The sequence below is a fragment of the Diaphorina citri genome, unplaced genomic scaffold, assembly GCF_000475195.1.
Source record: "Diaphorina citri unplaced genomic scaffold, Diaci psyllid genome assembly version 1.1 scaffold123, whole genome shotgun sequence".
Lineage (NCBI taxonomy): Eukaryota > Metazoa > Arthropoda > Insecta > Hemiptera > Psyllidae > Diaphorina > Diaphorina citri.
This window is the reverse complement of record NW_007377560.1, coordinates 413094-431673: the sequence shown is the minus strand read 5'-3', so window position 1 is coordinate 431673 and position 18580 is coordinate 413094. Positions and strand designations below refer to the sequence as shown.

Sequence of the window (18580 nt, the reverse complement as noted above, 5' to 3'; positions counted from 1 at the left end):
TTTTGCGCGCTGAACCGCCTAAGTCGGAGCAAACCAAATTGAACCAATAGGTGCCGCAGGCGAAATTTGTTTGTTGGAACAATTGCTGGTTGCTTACGGAATTCCTGTCTCGCTATCGCCTGGAGGTCATTTTAGCTGAACGCCTAAGCAGGCCAAAGATAAGAGCCCATTAAGAGAGCGCCGCAGGCTGAAGATTGTTCCCTGGAAAAATTTTTGGTCCAAATCTTGAGACCAACTTCCGAGTCTCCTCTCACCAAAAGTAAATTTTTCAGCGCCGCAGGCGATTTTTTTTTTTAGAAAAAAACCCATAATATCTAGTGTAAGTCTTCAAAGCGCAGGGCCCCCAAAAGCGCGGGGCCCGTGGCAGTCTGCCATTCTGCCTTATGGGTAATCCGGCCCTGATTCCAGGGGATTATAACAAGTGAACGAGTTACTCGTAGGTACATACCTAAGTAGATAATATATAGACAGATAGCTAGCTATCTACTTGTATCTACTAACAAAGTCTAGTACAACATTCTTATTTGAAGAACTTTTTTTCAAAAGTCATTTAACTGGTTAATGATGTGATACCGCCAAACATGGAGCATTCATGCCCAACGTTACCACAGAGAGTTATCAGTTAATCCAGAGTTTAAGAAATACTGGTTTGTGTAAATCCAATTTATGACGTACGTCAAAAGAAAACCCTTGACACTGTAATAATTTTCAGTGGTAAGATCGGCCATAAGTAATTCTGCCATGCTCGATCAAAAAATAATAATAATGAATAAATATATAACACAAAGAAATTGCATTTACATTTACTACCTAGTAGCATCAGTGGTGAACAGTAGGTAGGTAATACCTTGCTGATAGGGAGTGGAGATTTTTTCAGATTTTGGTAAATACTAAAAGTTACATGATATTCTAATTGGTTTGTTGGAAAATGTAAGTTTTCTTATTAAAAAAGAAAGAAAAAATCATTATTGTAGGTAGGTAGGTAGGTAGGTAGGTAGGTACCTAAAGTCCTAAACCAAAAATAGTCACCATCAGCCTACTTGCTATATTTATTTGGCGTATTGCATACTTACGAAATTCCTAGGCGCTCACATAAATTTAGATTTCAAGATCCATGATTTGTATGAATGCCTAGAAATTATTTGAGTATGCAATATGTCACAATCAAAATACTATACTGATTCCTGCATTTCCTGCACTATTTATAGCTAGTTGCATTATATGCAATGTTTGATACTTTCCTGGCCATAATAATATGAGTCCTGTAGTATGTAATGTAGTAATGTCCCTGGAGATTTCATAGCAATAATTTTCCAACTCATATTTCACTCCTAACATAATAACTAGATACCGTGTTGTTCAATATAGGTCACATGTAGAATACAGGGTGGGATATGACGCATATGAGTCATAAGATTTATAGAAATATAGATAGGGAGATTTTAAAATTCTCAAAGATTCTGTCTGTCTCTTCTCTCTCTCTCTCTCTCTCTCTCTCTCTCTCTCTCTCTCTCTCTCAAAAGATTGTCACTTCATGAGTTCAAGCTGTTCAAGTATTGTAGATATGAGTATAACCATTAACACCAATACCTACCTGTATCTGGGATGCAAATTTGTTTTTATAGGATGTTTGAAAACCCCAAGATACGACCCTGATCATAAAGTGATTATAGTCATAATAAATAAAGCCATCAGTAGCACCAAAATCTTCAGAAAATTGAACAGAAAAACCTGGTGATTAGTTTTTTTTGTGTTTAGATATTTGTTCTTTGTACATAGCCCGCGGCTTTTAGAGCCCGATTCCCATAATTCCAATAATTTATTTAGTATAGTTAGGGCCACACTCCAATCACAGTCAAAAATTGTTTTTTTTTTTTTTTGCTTTATTTAATGTGGCGGGATTCTCCAAAAGGAGCTCTTCCACCCAAACACAGGTTTTGTCGAGGATCTAAATGATTAGATACCCGACATTGATTTTATGTATTCCACTGCCATTGTTTTGAAAGCTGTTTGTTACTGATGGTGCTTATTTATACTGCTCCAAAAAGGCCTAAAGAGTCCCTTTATCCCAACAGTAGACTGCTACTACTATTATTGTGGTCAAATTCTCAAACAATGTTGAGCATAAAATTGCACACCATGGCTGGGACATTTTAAGCCACTACGCCCCTAAGGTAGGTGAAACAGGTAGTTCAATCGTCCCGATATCGAAGACAGAAGGAATACAGGATAGGAGAAAGCCAGCCGTTCCGAGAACAAACATTATCCCAGCAGGATAAGTTCCGCACCGAGGACCTAATCCGTTCAAAATAAAATCCGCCCCGGACGGGAATCAAACCCGCAACTTGCGCACAAGGCAGACGCGCTTCCCTCCAAGCTAACTATGCTGGCGAGGTTTAATTTAATTTAAACGTTTTGTTTGGGTTGCAGGCAGTTATTCGTGCTTCCAAGGTAACATGCAAGTGTCACGGGGTGTCAGGCTCTTGCAGTATGATCACTTGCTGGCAACAACTCACACCCTTCCGGGAAATAGAACTTCCTTACAAGACAGACGCGCTTTCCTCCAAGCTAACTAGGCCGGCGAGGTTTAATTTCGACTTTTGGTTGTGTTTGCAGGCTGTTATTCGTGCATCCAAGGTAACATGCAAGTGTCACGGGGTGTCAGGCTCTTGCAGTATGATCACTTGCTGGCAACAACTCACACCCTTCCGGGAAATAGGTACGTCCTTAGTTTTGTATTTATTTTGAACCTTAATTTGTGTCCAAACATAGTCGATCGGCCGTCACTCTCGGCTATGTCTGGACACACCTTTACACTGAGACAGACAAAAACACGTGTGTCAAAAGACCAATCGAGTGACCAGGTTCCGCCGGAACTCACTCTAATGATATAACAACACCCTAAATCAGGGGAAATGATCCAAGAATAAAGTTCTTCCACCCTAAAGTATCCTAAAGTTTGACATGGCACCCTCAGTTGAGTGGTCCGGTGCCAGACTTGCCTAACCCTCAGTTTCTTCAAATTGAGATAATGAGACCTAAAGTTGGGCCAAATTTTAAAACCCTGAAATGAAGTATTCTCAGAGTAAGAATAACATAGAGGGAGGGTTTGGGTCTTTTTACATATCAAGGTCGAAGGACAACAGTTCACGAACAGCTGACTAACCAAATTTGTTTAGTCACCTGACTTTACTCTTCTCTCATTGGTGGAAAATTATTGAAATCTTTGTTTACATTTTGCAGTCCCGGTCTGTATTTTCAATTTCCCCCGATTTCTATGAATTTTTAAAGTCAATAATGGATAAATAAGATAAGATACCCATCGAATTTACTTAGAAGTTGTTAAAAGTAAAAGTTTCTTAAAAAAGCAGAAATAATGTTTCAAAATTTCTGTAAAAGTCATCCTACCCAGGAAATTATTCATGGTCCGGCACTGGTACCAAATCAGCTGATATATAACCTTCGATTTGAAAAGTGTCTTTCGTTTTGGTCCCAAACCCTCCCTCTATGTTATTCTTACTCTGAGGAAGTATTCAAGCAACATAGTACTTATTTCATGTCATCAGACATTTGGAAACATAGTTGTCGATGCTGGGAACAGATCTTTTTTTGTACTTCCTCCTAATGGAGGTAGCTCGAAATTTTCAAATTTGTGGGTTAGGCAAGTCTGACACCGGACCACTCAGTTAACTAATTGAGAAGAAAAAAAAAAGCCCAGAGAGACACTGTGTTTCTGTACGTATATCTAAAAAAGAGCTGATCCTTCCAAGATCACATGGCACACAGGACTATGTTAAATTGAGACTATGGGACAGCATATTTCTGGACATGGTATTCACTTGACTGGAGTGGATTACGGACTGTCCCCTATCTAATAGACGTTAAAAAACAAGACTATAGATAAAAGGACAGACGAGTTGATATATTTCGACCACTACTACAGTCCGTAATCCACTCCAATCAAGTGAAGACCATGTCCAGAAATATGTATCATATTGTACTTGACCATTATCTCAAACTAAACACAACTATGGGACAGGTTTAAAAAACCTGTCTAGTTAGCCCGGCCCGATACCGATGAATGAAACGATGATATATGACAGGGGGAAATAAACACAAGCAGTGCCGGAGTCATGATCGCCTTCCCGGGTTCGATTTCCGCCCGGGGCGGATTTTATCCTGAACGGATAATGTTCGCTCTCGGAACGGCTGGCTTTCTCCTATCCTGTCTTCCTTCTCTCTTCGATTTCGGGACGATAAGAGCTTAGCAGTTACAGTTCTTTTTATCAGACCTCAAAGAAAAGAAACCTAGACTGCTTGAAGCTCACTAAAAACCTCACTAAAAAACGTACCTCACTAAAAACCTCACGTACCTCACTAAAAAACGAACCCTACGGATCTGATTTAAAGGCAAAAGTTATTTGCAAGTTATGTAAATACATACCGGTGCCAATAATGCACGGAGACGCGCGAAACCCATACGTGCAAGTAACTCCTCCCGCGACCGTGCAAGTCATATGGACAACCGTGCAAAGCCAGAAGCACAGTACAACTAAGTAACTCTCCTAACTGTGCAAGTCATACGGCCAACCGTGCAAGCCGTTTCCTTAACCGTGCAAGTCATAGAATACGGCCAATGTAATGTGCACGCCAGACGCACTCGTGGTATATAGGTAAATAAATAATCAAATGAATATTTGTTGAGTATAGGTAATAATCTGCCTTTTTAAAAGAAGAGGAGAGGGAGGAGGAGAAGAAAAAGGAGGTGGAGGTGGAGGAGAAGAGGAAAATAAGAAAAGGAGGAGGAGGAGAAGAAGAAGGAGGAGAAAAAGAAGGAGAGGAGGAGAAGAAAAACAAGCAAAAAGAAGAAGAAGAAGAAGATCAAAAAGTAATTTCAAAACAAGATCAAGAATTTCAAAGCACAAGATACTCTCAAATCATTTCTCAAACTAAATTGGCCTGAGAAACTTGAACCACCTGCACCAAACCAGCCTCGGACAAAATATACGTAACCATCCAAAGAGAGATGTACCAAAAAACTACCAAAACTAAACTAATAAGTAACGATAATAAATAAAAACATCAGCGAAGCGGAGAGCTACAAAAAGTGAAGGAGATTAAATCTGTACCAAAAAATGTGATACCTTCAAAATACAGATTAGTACCTAAACCAAAAAATGTGATACCTCCGAGAACAGCTTTGGTAAACCCAGAAGAAGTGATATACCCATAGCTCTTTGTGCCCATTACCCATATGTACATAAGGTTTTTATTTATGAGCTACCAAACAAATTGGACTTCTTGGTCAGAAGGGGGCCGTTGAAAGAAAACAAAAATGATTTTTAAAAGGTTTGATAAAGGGAACTGGTAAACCCAGAAGAAGTAATACCCATAGCTCTTTGTGCCCATTACCCATACATAGGTCTTTATTTATGAGCTACCAAACAAATTGGACTTCTTGGGCAGAAGGGGGCCGTTGAAAGAAAAAAAAAATGATTTTTAAAAGGTTTGATAAAGGGAACTGGTAAACCCAGAAGAAGTAATACCCATAGCTCTTTGTGCCCATTACCCATACATAGGTCTTTATTTATGAGCTACCAAACAAATTGGACTTCTTGGGCAGAAGGGGGCCGTTGAAAGAAAAAAAAAATGATTTTTAAAAGGTTTGAAAAAGGGAACTGAAACTGCTAAGGTCTTAGCGTCCCGAAATCGAAGATAGAAGAACAGGTTTCCAGAAAGCCAGCCGTTCCGAGAACGGACATTATCCCTTCAGGATAAAATCCGCCAAGGGTAGGAATCGATACAAGACCAAAACTTCATCAAAATCGGACAAGTCGTTCAAAAGTTATCTTGAACCAAACAAATTAAATGTAAAAGCATCCAATTTTAAATTCTGAAAGATCACTCCAATCGGTGAATTAAACAAGAGACAATCCCAATAAAAATACGTACATAATTTAATAAATTGGCAACCTCAAAAAAAAAGCCACCGAAGGAATTTTGCCTGTTCTGGCTCTGGTCCATCTAAAATTTGTGATTAACTTCTTCAATTTGGGTACATATTTTATTTTTAAATTCATTTTTTTCTATTACTACAGTATAGCGAGCTATGTATACTAGTAATGAAAGTATTCCAATCGGTCCAATTTTTTTTCCCCCTGAAATATTTGCGATTAACTTTTTTAATTTGGGTACCTATTAATTTTTTATTCTTTTTTATCATCATGTCGGGAGTTGATATCCTGGGTGGTCCCCCATCCAGACACGCGTCAGCCGCGACGACAGCTTAACAAAACTGGATTCGGACGGGACCCGAGAGAACCAAAACGGTACAAACTGGATTTTGGGCTTGGGACGGATGATCCAATGAGCAACTTGTTACTTGATGCGAAAAAAAAGGCCAAAGGTTACAAGACGAGAGAATGGTCTACCAGACTACCCTGCGTTTAATTTTAATTTATGCGGACCAATTTTTAATTCTGTTAACTAGTTGTTGCTGTTGTTGTGGCGGCTTCAGCTGTAGCCGAATGGTGATGATGATAATAATAATAATAATAACAGACTCTTGTGTGGAAGGCAACCACTAGGCGAGGTTAACGCTTTAGGCGTTTTCTACCACCTAACCCCGAGAGCTCCATTATTATGTGGTCAAATTCTCAAATTAATGAGGATAAAATTCCATACCTCAGCTGGGATCGAACCCACGCCCACCTGTTTACCAGGCGAGCATCTTGACCACTACGCTACCGAGGCAGGTGATGACAATATAAAGAAGAGATATCGGGGTGATGGTCTCAAGCCATGTTTAATTGGCTCGTCCTGAACCACAATCAACCACCGCTTTACCAGGCGAGCATCTTGACCACTACGCTACCGAGGCAGGTGATGAGTTGATGACAATATAAAGAAGAGATATCGGGGTGATGGTCTCAAGCCATGTTTAATTGGCTCGTCCTGAACCACAATCAACCACCGCATCGTGAGGACTTGTGCTTATTCTTTAAAAGCAGAGAGAACCCTTTGAAAAACTGCCAGAGGCTGGTTCGAGTTAGCTGTTCCACTGTTCTTCTCCCTGTTTATAGTCCCATAGCTAGACACTAGTCTACTCTCTGTTTAACGACCCCTAGCCAGACTATTCGCAAACTAGTAACAAACTATAAGAACTTTTGGTCCTTCGGGCGAGATTTTATTTTTATACATATTTGCCTGTACATATTTATAACTAGGTGTTGTGGTTCAGGAGATAGAGCGATCAGTGTGTGAATATGAAATGTGAAATGTGAATGAGTGAATGGATAAACTAGTAACAAACTATAAGAACTTTTGGCTTTTGGTCCTTCGGGCCAGATTTTATTTTTATACATATTTGCCTGTAAGTACATATTTATAATAGATTTTCGCAAAATCCTTTCTTATTGCACACCTTGACCATAAAAGGAATATTCCTACCAAATTTCAGCTTTCTAGGTCTTGTGGTTCTAGAGATAGAGCGATCAGTGTGTGAACTATGAACTGTGATGGATCTCGTTCTTATAATATAAGATTATTTCCCTTTTTTTTCAGGTGAATTCCTACGCGATAAGTACGATTCAGCCACCGAGGTGCGCATCAGTAAACGCGGCAAGCTCCAGGTGAAAAATCCCCGATTCTCCCGGCCCACAGTCAACGATCTGGTTTACATTGATGAGTCGCCCAACTACTGTGTGCGAAATCCGAGCCTCGGCTCGTTGGGTAAGATTTAAATCCAATCAAAGTCATGAATTGCGGGTTCGATTCCCGCCCGGGGCGGATTTTATCCTGATGGGATAATGTTCGTTCTCGGAACGGCTGGCTTTCTCCTATCCTGTCTTCCTTCTCTCTTCGATTTCGGGACGATAAGACCATAGCAGTTAAAGTTCCCTCTGTCAAACCTCGGTTTCGGGACGATAAGACCATAGCAGTTACAGTTCCCTCTGTCAAACCTCTTAAAAATAATAAAAAAAAACATGAATTCTTTGTGGTAAAGGAGAGAGCTTCTTCACAACTTTTGTGGGCATCACAACATAACCATTTTCCTCCTTTACTATTCATTTTCATCTACTCGCATCATCAATCTTTTTACACTGGCGATAAAGCCACTGATAGCTACTCGATTAAAGTAGCTACAATAATCACCATCAACCCAGCCCTCACTCAGAATAGGTAGGTATGCAATAGAAAAAAAAACGCCTTGCAACAAAAAACGAGACATATGCAACATGGTAAACACTCAAAATAACTTTCAGTCCACCACGTGTGACGTTATTATGTACACGAACTTTGGCTGAAAGCCCAATATGAAATTGAAATTTAATAAGAACTTAATGAGAGCCGTTATTGCTTCTTTTTTTACTTTCCTTATCCTGTAGGAAGGAAAGTGCCTATAAATTAGGACAAAATTTTTGATGGTCAGTTTTTAGTGCCAAAACACGTTTTGAGGTCTGTGTATGTGTGTCTGTCTGTAAACAAAATAACTCAAGAACGGTAGGCTAGAGACTTGAAATTTGGTATGTAGGCCACAAATGTGACAAGGATTAAATGGCTTTCGATTATAATAAGTTAATTAGCTAATCATTGATCAAGCAAATTAAAAGTAATTATTATTTTTTTTCATCCATCGTTCCAGGAACGCAGGGCCGGGAATGCAACCGCACGTCCCGGGGGCTCGACTCCTGCCACCTTCTGTGTTGCGGACGCGGCTACAACACGGCCAAGGTGACGCGCACGTTCCGATGTCGCTGCAAGTTCCACTGGTGTTGTCACGTGCAGTGTCAACAATGCACGGAGATTGGTATCATTATATATATTTCGTAGCATGACCCTTATCAAATATTAAACACCATAAAGACGAATTTGCTCACAATGTTTTGAGATCGTTCAGACCTATGGGGACTTCTTAAGGCCAGCCACACACTATCAGGTCTACCTGATCAGGTCCGCCTGTCAGGTCTACCTGATAGTGTGTGGCTGGCCTAAGTATGAAACATCTGCTACAATGATCTTTACGGGTCTGTGTTGTAGCATACCCATCAGCCCATCACTGTAGTGTGTCCGGATTTTGGCGTGCCGCACTACCGTGTCTCCCAGGCATCACAGTAACACACCCTTGGTGTTTGACGTCATAGGAGGTGCCATTCTATTCTAGATTCTACCTATAGATTCTATTTCTACCTACCTATCAAGTGTGTCCAAATCTTGGCGTGCCGCACTACCGTGTCTCCTAGGCATCACAGTAACACACCCTTGGTGTTTGACGTCACAGGAGGTGCCATTCTATTCTAGATTCTACCTATAGATTCTATATACCTACCTATTTCTATTTTTCTACTTGTATGGCTTCCACTGATGTTTACGTTGTGCAAGATATTTCAATATCCTCTATCTCTTCAGACTCTACAGTACACTTCCACTTGATGTTTCAACTAATATATCCCCATACACCTCTAAGTCCTCTACCAGTTGAGGCCGCAATATCCTGCTATCACCTACATCCTCTATCTAGTTCTAGTATCTAACTACCTACCCTCTAAAAACACAAGTTACCCTATTAAGACCTTGGTTAGGGTGCGTTTATCAATCGTTGGGTAAAAGTCCTGTATAATAGCTACACAGTGGTTGGTGTACCTCATTACATTACATTGAAATGGGGGTCTTTTCTGATGAAATTCCTGTGTGCGGAGTCCAGTATGTAGGACTATTGCACCCTAGTGTACCTCAAGGACTATAGTGTACTTCAACTTCGGTTGATCTTGCATTTCTCAGGCTATTAACCCAGCCTAGTTGGCTTGGTTAGTAGGGTGTCTGTCTTGTAAGCGCCGGGTCGGGTGTTCAATTCGAGCCCTGGGTGGATTTTATGCTGAGGTTCGTTCGCGGAATTCATCCTTACAGATAACATTCACTCTCGGAACGGCTGACTTTATCCTATCCTATCGTTCCCATCGATTTCGGGACGATAAGACCTTAGCAGTTGCAGTTCCCTCTATTAAACACATTGAAAAAAAGTTATTGCAGACATATTACCTACCTCGGTGGTGTAGCACCTACCTCGGTGGTGTAGTACCTACCTCGGTGGTGTAGTGGTCAAGGCGCTCGCCTGGTAAACAGGAGGGCCTGGGTTCAATCCCAGCCGAGGTATGGAATTTTATGTAGGACACTGTTTTATTCCTTTGTTAAATATTACATAGGTATTGATGGCACTTGCATTGCATTTTCAGAAATAAAACTTAATCAGTTAGAATTAAGTATATACTTAAGTATTAAAAACCTTGTGTGTTTTGCTTTCTCTTCTGTTCTCCCCTCACCCAATAGGTATTTGTTTTACCTAGGTACCTCCATCCAACAATTCAACATCAAGTGAAATGTCTGTCTGGGGGACTTTAAACAGGGAGCATACCAGTCTGAAATTGCCCTTGCGAAAGAAAGAGCAAAGATTGAGTGTGAAGGACATCCAGTCATCCAATCGTAAAACTTTTGTAGCCCAAAGTAATCACCCCAAGGCTGTTTGAGAAGCTGACCAAAAAAAAAAAAAAAATGCAAAACCCTTTACGTCTAAACTACGTAAACAGCAAATAAAAATAATCCAAGACAATTCACTAGGTCAAACTAAAAAATCCTAAAATCACCAACAATAAAGCAAACTGACCAAACACCATTAAAAAATTTGCAATAATTAAAACCACAGATTTGATGCTATTGTTTAAAATTCCACAACACGATTCGAGGATTAGCTCCGCAAATAAAAATGCATTACCACCTTCTCGTTGTCTTGAACTATAAAAATCTAATAATAAACTGAAAAAAAAAAAAATAATAATAATAAAAATAAAAATGAAAAAATAATAATAAAAAAAAAATAGAAAAAAATTCAAGTCAAACAAAAAGAGTAATAGAAAAAAGTAGAAAAAAAAACTAGTGCAAACAAAAATAAATAATAATAGTAAACAGAGAAATAGTAAACAAATCACGAAACAAATAGGACGGACCGAACGATAAAACAGTAAACGCCACCAACCAGCAGTATCGGAGTATCGCGGTAACTTGGGTACTTCGGACCTAAAAAAAAAAAAAATTAAGAATAAATAAATAAAAATCGAGAATAAAAAAAATATAAAAAAAAGTTTGCCACTTTGCCCAAGCAAGTGTAAGGCATTCACTAGAGAGGAAAATAAAATAATAAAAAAAAATATAAGGCAAAAAAAAAAAAAAAAAAAAAAAAAAAAACTTCGTAGACGTATAATAAGCTACAAAAAAAAAAAAAAAAAAAAAAAAAAAAAAAAAAAAAAAATCCAAGCAAAAATCGAAAGTAAAACCGAATATCGTTCAGGAAAGAAGTGGAATATAGCGGTGCCTCAGTATGTGGACTTATACAGGGTGATACCAGGCGGAATAACTTGAAAAATTGTATAATTTTCACGCTCACAGATTCACACGGTATTTTTACTTTAGGACTTGCTCTTTGCAGTCGAATCTTTTGGCCTAGGTTTGCGAAGAAGGAATTGGATTTTTAAAGGTTTATCGGAACACAGTCGACCGGCCGTCGATCGACCAGGTGAATCTGTGTTGTCGAAGCACCGTGGACGATTCAGGCGACATCGATTGATGGCCGGTCGATTTTGTGTGGACACACCCTAAAAAATTTTCCAAACTTTTTTTTTACAATTTTGATGAAAATTGAAATATGAGATCCTCTTATTAGAAGAAAATGTTTGAAGATTTTATTTATTTTATTTTATCTGCGCCGTCACACCAAAAAGAGGAGTTGACCAAGTGTTGCTGAATTAATGAGAAAAATCGAAATTAAAAAGGGAGGAAATGGGTTCCAGTAAAAGGGAAACCCGAAATCGACCATCCTAAGTGCACTTTGAAATGGGCCACCCTGTATTTTCGAATGCATCTATGGCTTCCACAGTGAGGAAGGTGTAGTTCGGGTCAATTCGGAACCTCCTATCTCGCCAGTATTATGTAGCACTTCGGCAGACATCGGCGAATTTGCCTGTACCCATTCATGTTTGACTGAGAGGCACGAATTTCAATGTCCATATACAAAATCTCTGACCGGAATAGAGCGAGAGGGAGGGAGAGAGAGAGAGAAGAGAGAGAGAGAGAGGGAGAGAGAGAGATTCGATTTTGAAGTAGGTACATATTATAACTTTATTGACATCCATTAAAATACATAGGTACATACATGCAATAAAAGCACCTCCAAAGTTAAATTAATTTTATTAAATTTATAGGTGAGCTCCTCTCCTCTGGGACCGAGAGAGAGAGGGAGGGAGAGAGAGAGAGAGAGAGAGAGGAGTTGTTTTTTTTTTTTTTTTTTTTTTTTTTTTAATCGCTTTCTTTTAAGTTACTGGAGGAGCTCTTTTACCCAACCAATAATATATTTTTCTTTCACTCTGAACCTTTAAGATATATCACCAGGGAGGTCTTGAATTTGGTTTCTCACCCTTAAAATACATTAGACTGCGGGCTCCCCTATAAACCTAGAACCAGTTGAAAAACTCTACAGGCTTGTGGTCATCACACAGGTCTAGCACATAGGAAGACCGGGTTCGATCCCCGGCAAAATTGAAACTTTCCCCACTCCTGGTTCAATAGCGGGTTCTCTCAAGGTACTGTCACGTCACGTGAGCTCAGGTGAGCTCATGGCGAGTCAGAAAGATGTAGTTCAAAGTTTTCCCATAATATTGTAGGTAATCTCGTTATTGATAGCCACTCTGCCCTCACGTCACGTGAGCTCACGTGACGTGATAGCAGTGTGCTTCTACCTTCAACCTCTCACTACGTTGTGGTTAGCTCTTATCGTCTTATCAGGATAACATTATAAAAATTTCATCTCAAATATTTGCACTCACTCTCTCCCCGATTCTCTGCCTCTCTCTCTCTCTCTCTCTCTCTCTCTCTCTCTCTCTCTCTCTCTCAATCACTGTTTTTGTCTCTCTTCATCTCTGTATGATTAGGTATCTCTTTCTCGCTCTCTCTGCCTCTCTTTCTACCACGTTCTCTCTGTCTCTGTCTGATTATCTCTTTCTCTCTCTCTCTCTCTCAATCACTGCTTTTGTCTCTCTTCATCTCTGTTTGATTAGTTATCTCTCTCTCTCTCTCTCTCTCTCTCTCTCTCTCTCTCTCTCTCTCTCTCTCTCTCTCTCTCTCTCTCTCTCTCTCTGCAAGTATGCAAATTTGTCCCTAAATACCTACAAGATCATCAGAATCTACATGCTCCAGAATCCTAAACCTTATCATTGGATTTCTTCTAAATCCTCGTGAGTGCTCCTTTGTACACTACTAAAATTCTACCAATCTACCTTGCCTTGAACTCTATAAAGGTTATCTTAGCTGTCCAGCACACGTCTAAAGTCCTGAGCAATGAGTAGCATGAGTTTTGGACATTCCTTCTACCCGATAACGGCAATGTATGAGAAATTCCATTACCTGCCTTACTACCTACATCAACCCTTCCTTACCTGAAGTCATTCGCGTCTTACTCCCTTCAATGTTGTGTGAAACACTGTTAGTTAAAAAAAAAAAGACGTCTCAACAACACAAATCAACATAATGATTCGACCTGCACGGTTATTGTCCTTCAATTCTGCTGTTTTTGTCCCTCCACAGTATGATTCAAGACACCCACAGCTGCCTATCAATCACCATGCGGCTTTCGTCAGGATACACACGCTGATTGCTGATCTCTTCTCCCTTTGGTGTGCTGATCTATTGTGTTCCACTTAAAAAAAAAAAAAAAAAAAAAAAAAAAAAAAAAAAAAAAACCCACCAAAAAAAAAAAAAAAGGTATTAAAAAAAATTCGATTTTTACGTAAAAATTTGTGTCGAATCTAAATCTGAGATCAAAACTCCAAAAAAGGACATCCGAAAAAGACTTCTTAGACCACTATATATCTTTTTTTTTCTAAGAAGTTTGATAGAGGGAACTGTAACTGCTAGGGTCTTATCGTCTCGAAAATGAAGAGAGAAGAAAGACAGGATAGGAGAAAGCCTGCCTTTCCGAGAACGAACATTATCTCTTCAGAATAAAATCCGCCCCGGGCGGGAATCGAACCCGCGACCTAGCACTTACAAGGCAGACAAGCTACCAACTAAGCTAACTAGGCTGGCATCTGAAATCAATGTGACGAGAAAAGCACCTAGTCTAAGCGTATGCAAGAACAAGGGAGGATTCCCGGTTGTTGTTTTGACGCGTTAACACGTCCAATTTTTCGTGGTGTGTTTTTCAATTTTTTTGGTGGAAAAAGTGCATAGTTTATTATAAATTTTTGCATAGTGTCTCCTTATAGTGACCTGGTTGGTTCGTGAGTACGAAATTGCATTAAAATGCAGTAGATCATAGACTTTTTATCGTTTTTCAGTTTTGCATTTCAGTTCTCTTCCGTATACATCCTAAAGTACTTGTACAACTTCTTGCTTCACAGACAAATAATAGTAAAGTGCAATGGTGAATTATCTGACAAGTTCATACTCCAGAACGGGATCCCACAAGGCTCATCATTATCTCCATTGCTTTTCATCGTTTTTATGAACGACATCTTTGACGTAATCAAGCCGCCACTGAAGCGCACATTGTTTATTGATGATCTTCTCATTATTGGTCGATCTAAGGACTTAGACTTATTGCTGCAGCGCTTCCAACTTACCTTGGACGAAATCCACAAGTGGTCCGACTGCAACGGAACCATTTTTTCAACTGACCCAGGGAAATCGGTCTGTATAGATTTCAATAGGCTTCGTAAGACCCGCTCACCAGTCCTTTTGTACAACGGATCTCAACTGAAATTTGTCACCAGTACTAAATTCCTTGGCCTGATGTGGGATGATAAAATGAATTGGTCACAACACATTCAACTCATTAAAAACAGAGCCTTAAACTCCCTGAATGCTCTGAAGATGGTCAGCTGTAAAAAATGGGGCGTTCGTCGTAGTGTCCTGCTTCGATTCTATAAGTCCTTCACGTTGCCCATCTTGGACTACGGATGTTTCATCTATGGTTCTGCGAAAGATCATGTGCTGAACAAACTTAATACAGTGCATCACCAATAGTGGTAAAATAAAAAGAAAAGTACAAAAAACGCATTTAAAAACAACTCTTACCTTAGCAAAACGCTAACAAAAAAAGCACTTTCTTAACAAACTGACGTAATTCTATCTAGTCTGGCTCATGTCTCTCAGACGACCGAGGCATCTAAGCTGTAATGTTGTGAAAAAGATAGAGGAGGGTGAGGAGATCCTAGTGCATAGATTTGATCACGTGTAAACCACGCAGATTTCTTATTATTAAAGAAATACGAGTAGGGTGTCCACGATTACAACAGGTGTCGGCGATTGGGGGTTTTACCCTATTTCGGTATTAAAAAAAATTCGATTTTTACGTAAAAATTTGTGTCGAATCTAAATCTGAGATCAAAACTCCAAAAAAGGACATCCGAAAAAGACTTCTTAGACCACTATATATCTTTTTTTTTCTAAGAAGTTTGATAGAGGGAACTGTAACTGCTAGGGTCTTATCGTCTCGAAAATGAAGAGAGAAGAAAGACAGGATAGGAGAAAGCCTGCCTTTCCGAGAACGAACATTATCTCTTCAGAATAAAATCCGCCCCGGGCGGGAATCGAACCCGCGACCTAGCACTTACAAGGCAGACAAGCTACCAACTAAGCTAACTAGGCTGGCATCTGAAATCAATGTGACGAGAAAAGCACCTAGTCTAAGCGTATGCAAGAACAAGGGAGGATTCCCGGTTGTTGTTTTGACGCGTTAACACGTCCAATTTTTCGTGGTGTGTTTTTCAATTTTTTTGGTGGAAAAAGTGCATAGTTTATTATAAATTTTTGCATAGTGTCTCCTTATAGTGACCTGTTTGGTTCGTGAGTACGAAATTGCATTAAAATGCAGTAGATCATAGACTTTTTATCGTTTTCCAGTTTTGCATTTCAGTTCTCTTCCGTTTTTCGAGTGGTTACCATGGCAACACTTTTGTTATCTTCTCAGTAGACATTTTTCTCCAGTGTTCATAATTTTTTGTTTATCCTTTTTACCCTGGTTGCTAGTAGCTACTACCTACAGCTGATATTTATCTTTTTCTTACTACCCATTTATCTCTTAACCAATATTTTATCTCAGCAGCTCCGTGTTTTCCAGATCTCATCTCATTATGTCACCGCTTAATATTTTGTGTTTTGTCGCGCCTTGTCGGTGAGACGAGGTGACGAATTAGGAGCTGAGGATAACAGAGCTGGATGAAATTTGGCAATGTTAGACAGAAGGGAAAACTACATACCTATACCGGGGGTTTTCGAACACTTCCTCGTGTGATTCCCAAGCTAAAAGAAATGGACAGTTCCTATAGGTACCTTGGAATCGCGGAAAGAATTTCAAGAAAGTTCTGCTCGCATCATCTCTCTTCTTCTTCTTCATAAACTTGAAGCTCGAATAACAGGTCTCTCTCTCTCTCTCTCTCTCTCTCCAATGTGACCATTTCCTGCATGATGCTGAATGTGACCTAGAAATTTGGAGTCCAAGAAATTTTTCCGATATTGAAACCGGGTAAAAATCGTCTACTCTCCTCAAGTTACAGACCGATTTCCTTGCTCAACTGCTTGGGCAAGTTGATGGAGAATCAGAAGATCCGGTCGAGTTGTAAATCCCCCTCAACGGTATGGATTCTCACAATAAGGCCCCGAGGGATGTTGTGGCCAGTCGCTGAGGTTTTGTGAAATGATTTGCTACTTTTCAAAAATAAAGTTTTCAGTCTTCTTTTGAGTTTTGCTCTGAACCGAAATGTTCTCTCTTCCTAACATATCTAAAATATAACACCAACCACTACAGAGATCAGTTAAAAAGATGTTGGATTATTTACCTTCGTGAATAGAGGTATATTGACTTTGTTCATCTTCCTCTCATTGAGAACAACATCGAATATTGAGACCTCATCTGTGAACATCAAGGATAACATTATGGAAGAAAATCAGCCTTTTACCAAATTCAAGGCCCAATGGGCCCTTTGAGTTTGAGGGTCATAAAACTATGAAAAGGCACACATAGGACCACTGACAAAAAAAAAGAGTAATCAATTAAAATTGGTCCAATAATTTGGCTGTTGGGCGGTCAACGTAAAAAATATTAAGTAGAAAATCGACCTTTTGGCCCGTCAAAACCAAACGGCGCCTTCAAAGAAGCAGCAGCAGAAAATGATGAAAAATTTAACGTTTTTCGGAGTCAAATATCTCCGGCTTAACTTAACCAATTTGGATGATCTTTGTTTTAACCGGGTCTAATTTCGCGCCCCAACACGCACATTCAATCCGTTTTCTTCCATCGTTTGTAGTTTTTTCTCTACGACTACCTAAACGCGGCTACTTTCTCTGTGGCGCATAATATCTCTTAGTAGCGCTGTCAAACTGTTTTGATTTGGCTTATTCTTACCCAAATCCTTCTCCAAATTCCAAGCGGTTAGCTTCCGGTAAAGATCCTCGTCCAACGCGTCCGTTCCATCATTGGCCGCGTCCAGCTTCAAGTCGCGTAGATCCAACGCAAGCGCGTCCACACGCTGATTAGCGCGCAACTTCTCCAGCGTATCGGAGCGCGCCTTAGACTTGAGATCTAGCGGCGTGTACGTGCGCTTCTTACCCGCCAGATGTGCGTCCGAGGACTTGCGAAGCGGAGCGAACGCGTCGTCTGGAAATGTGAACATTGGTTTTCATATAACATTGGTTTTCTAAAAAAAAAATACCTAATAATAATAAACAAAGGATAAAGAAAATAATAATAATAATAATAATAATAATAATAATAAAAGAGTGGAGGTATCAATTACAGCATCCAATCCTCACTGCTGTAATTGAAGACTGAAAAATTAGATAATTGGTGGATGTGTCCATTTCACTATCCATTTCTCACTTCTGGAACTAGTGCAACTGAAGAATGAAAACTATAGAAAATTAGTGGATGTCCCAATTTCACCATCCATTTCTCACTGCTGTAACTGGAACAAGCAGGGCCCGTCCCTCCGTAGTTTATTCGATCATGGTTAAAGAATACCTTTGTACCTACCTAATTTGTTTAATATTCAGTTTGATTTCTCGATTTGATTTTTTGATTTTACTTCCATGTAATGATTTAAAATCAAGACTAGAGCCCGTTCTCCCTTTATTCCCAATATAATGTTTAAGTCACCCATCCATTTATTGGCCTTTCTCGGCGTAGCTTAACATAGGTGACGCTAAAACCGGTCTTAAATGATCGACTGAAGTGTTATCTAAAACTTTCTCGCTTTGAGTTCATAGGTCGTCGCGACAAATTTCAAGATCAGAGCTCATTTGTGTGAGAAAATGAGAAAAAAAAAATCCCACAATTAGTCAATTAACTTTAAGTCACCCATCCATTTATTGGCCTTGCTCGGCGTAGCTTAACATAGATAACGCTAAAACCGGTCTTAAATGATCGACTGAAGTGTTACCTGAAACTTTCTCGCTTTGAGTTCATAGGTCGTCGCGACAAATTTCAAGATCAGAGCTCATTATTTTGTGTGAGAAAATGTGAAAAAAAAAAAAAAAA

The 18580-nt window shown here is 39.5% G+C and overlaps 2 protein-coding genes across 2 annotated transcripts in view; one reads left to right on the top strand and one right to left on the bottom strand.

Moving 5' to 3' along the window:
* Positions 1–1534: 1534 nt before the first annotated feature.
* LOC113465535 (protein Wnt-7c-like) lies at positions 1535–8832 on the top strand. Its single transcript, XM_026820123.1, has 5 exons — positions 1535–1663; positions 2431–2553; positions 2617–2719; positions 7564–7731; positions 8645–8832. The coding sequence occupies exons 1-5, from the start codon at positions 1535–1537 to the stop codon at positions 8830–8832; spliced, it is 711 nt and encodes a 236-aa protein (XP_026675924.1).
* Positions 8833–16844: 8012 nt separating this feature from the next.
* The window catches only part of LOC103524870, a 6622-nt gene continuing 4886 nt past the window's right edge, over positions 16845–18580 (bottom strand). The window contains exons 7-9 of the mRNA XM_026820121.1: positions 17841–17851; positions 17450–17701; positions 16845–16957 (exon numbers count right to left, since the gene is read on the bottom strand). Of these exons, the coding sequence (XP_026675922.1) occupies positions 16860–16957; positions 17450–17701; positions 17841–17851 (361 nt within the window). The 3' untranslated portion in view covers positions 16845–16859. The remainder of the gene's footprint in view (positions 16958–17449; positions 17702–17840; positions 17852–18580) is intronic.

What these genes read in the sequence shown, in the direction of transcription:
- LOC113465535 (XM_026820123.1), top strand. Translation starts at nt 1,535, where the DNA reads ATGAGTTCAAGCTGTTCAAGTATTGTAGATATGAGTATAACCATTAAC. An exon ending in AACTTCCTTACAAGACAGAC is followed by an intron (nt 2,554 to 2,616) that starts GCGCTTTCCTCC and finishes TTGTGTTTGCAG; the next exon opens with GCTGTTATTCGTGCATCCAA. An exon ending in CACACCCTTCCGGGAAATAG is followed by an intron (nt 2,720 to 7,563) that starts GTACGTCCTTAG and finishes CTTTTTTTTCAG; the next exon opens with GTGAATTCCTACGCGATAAG.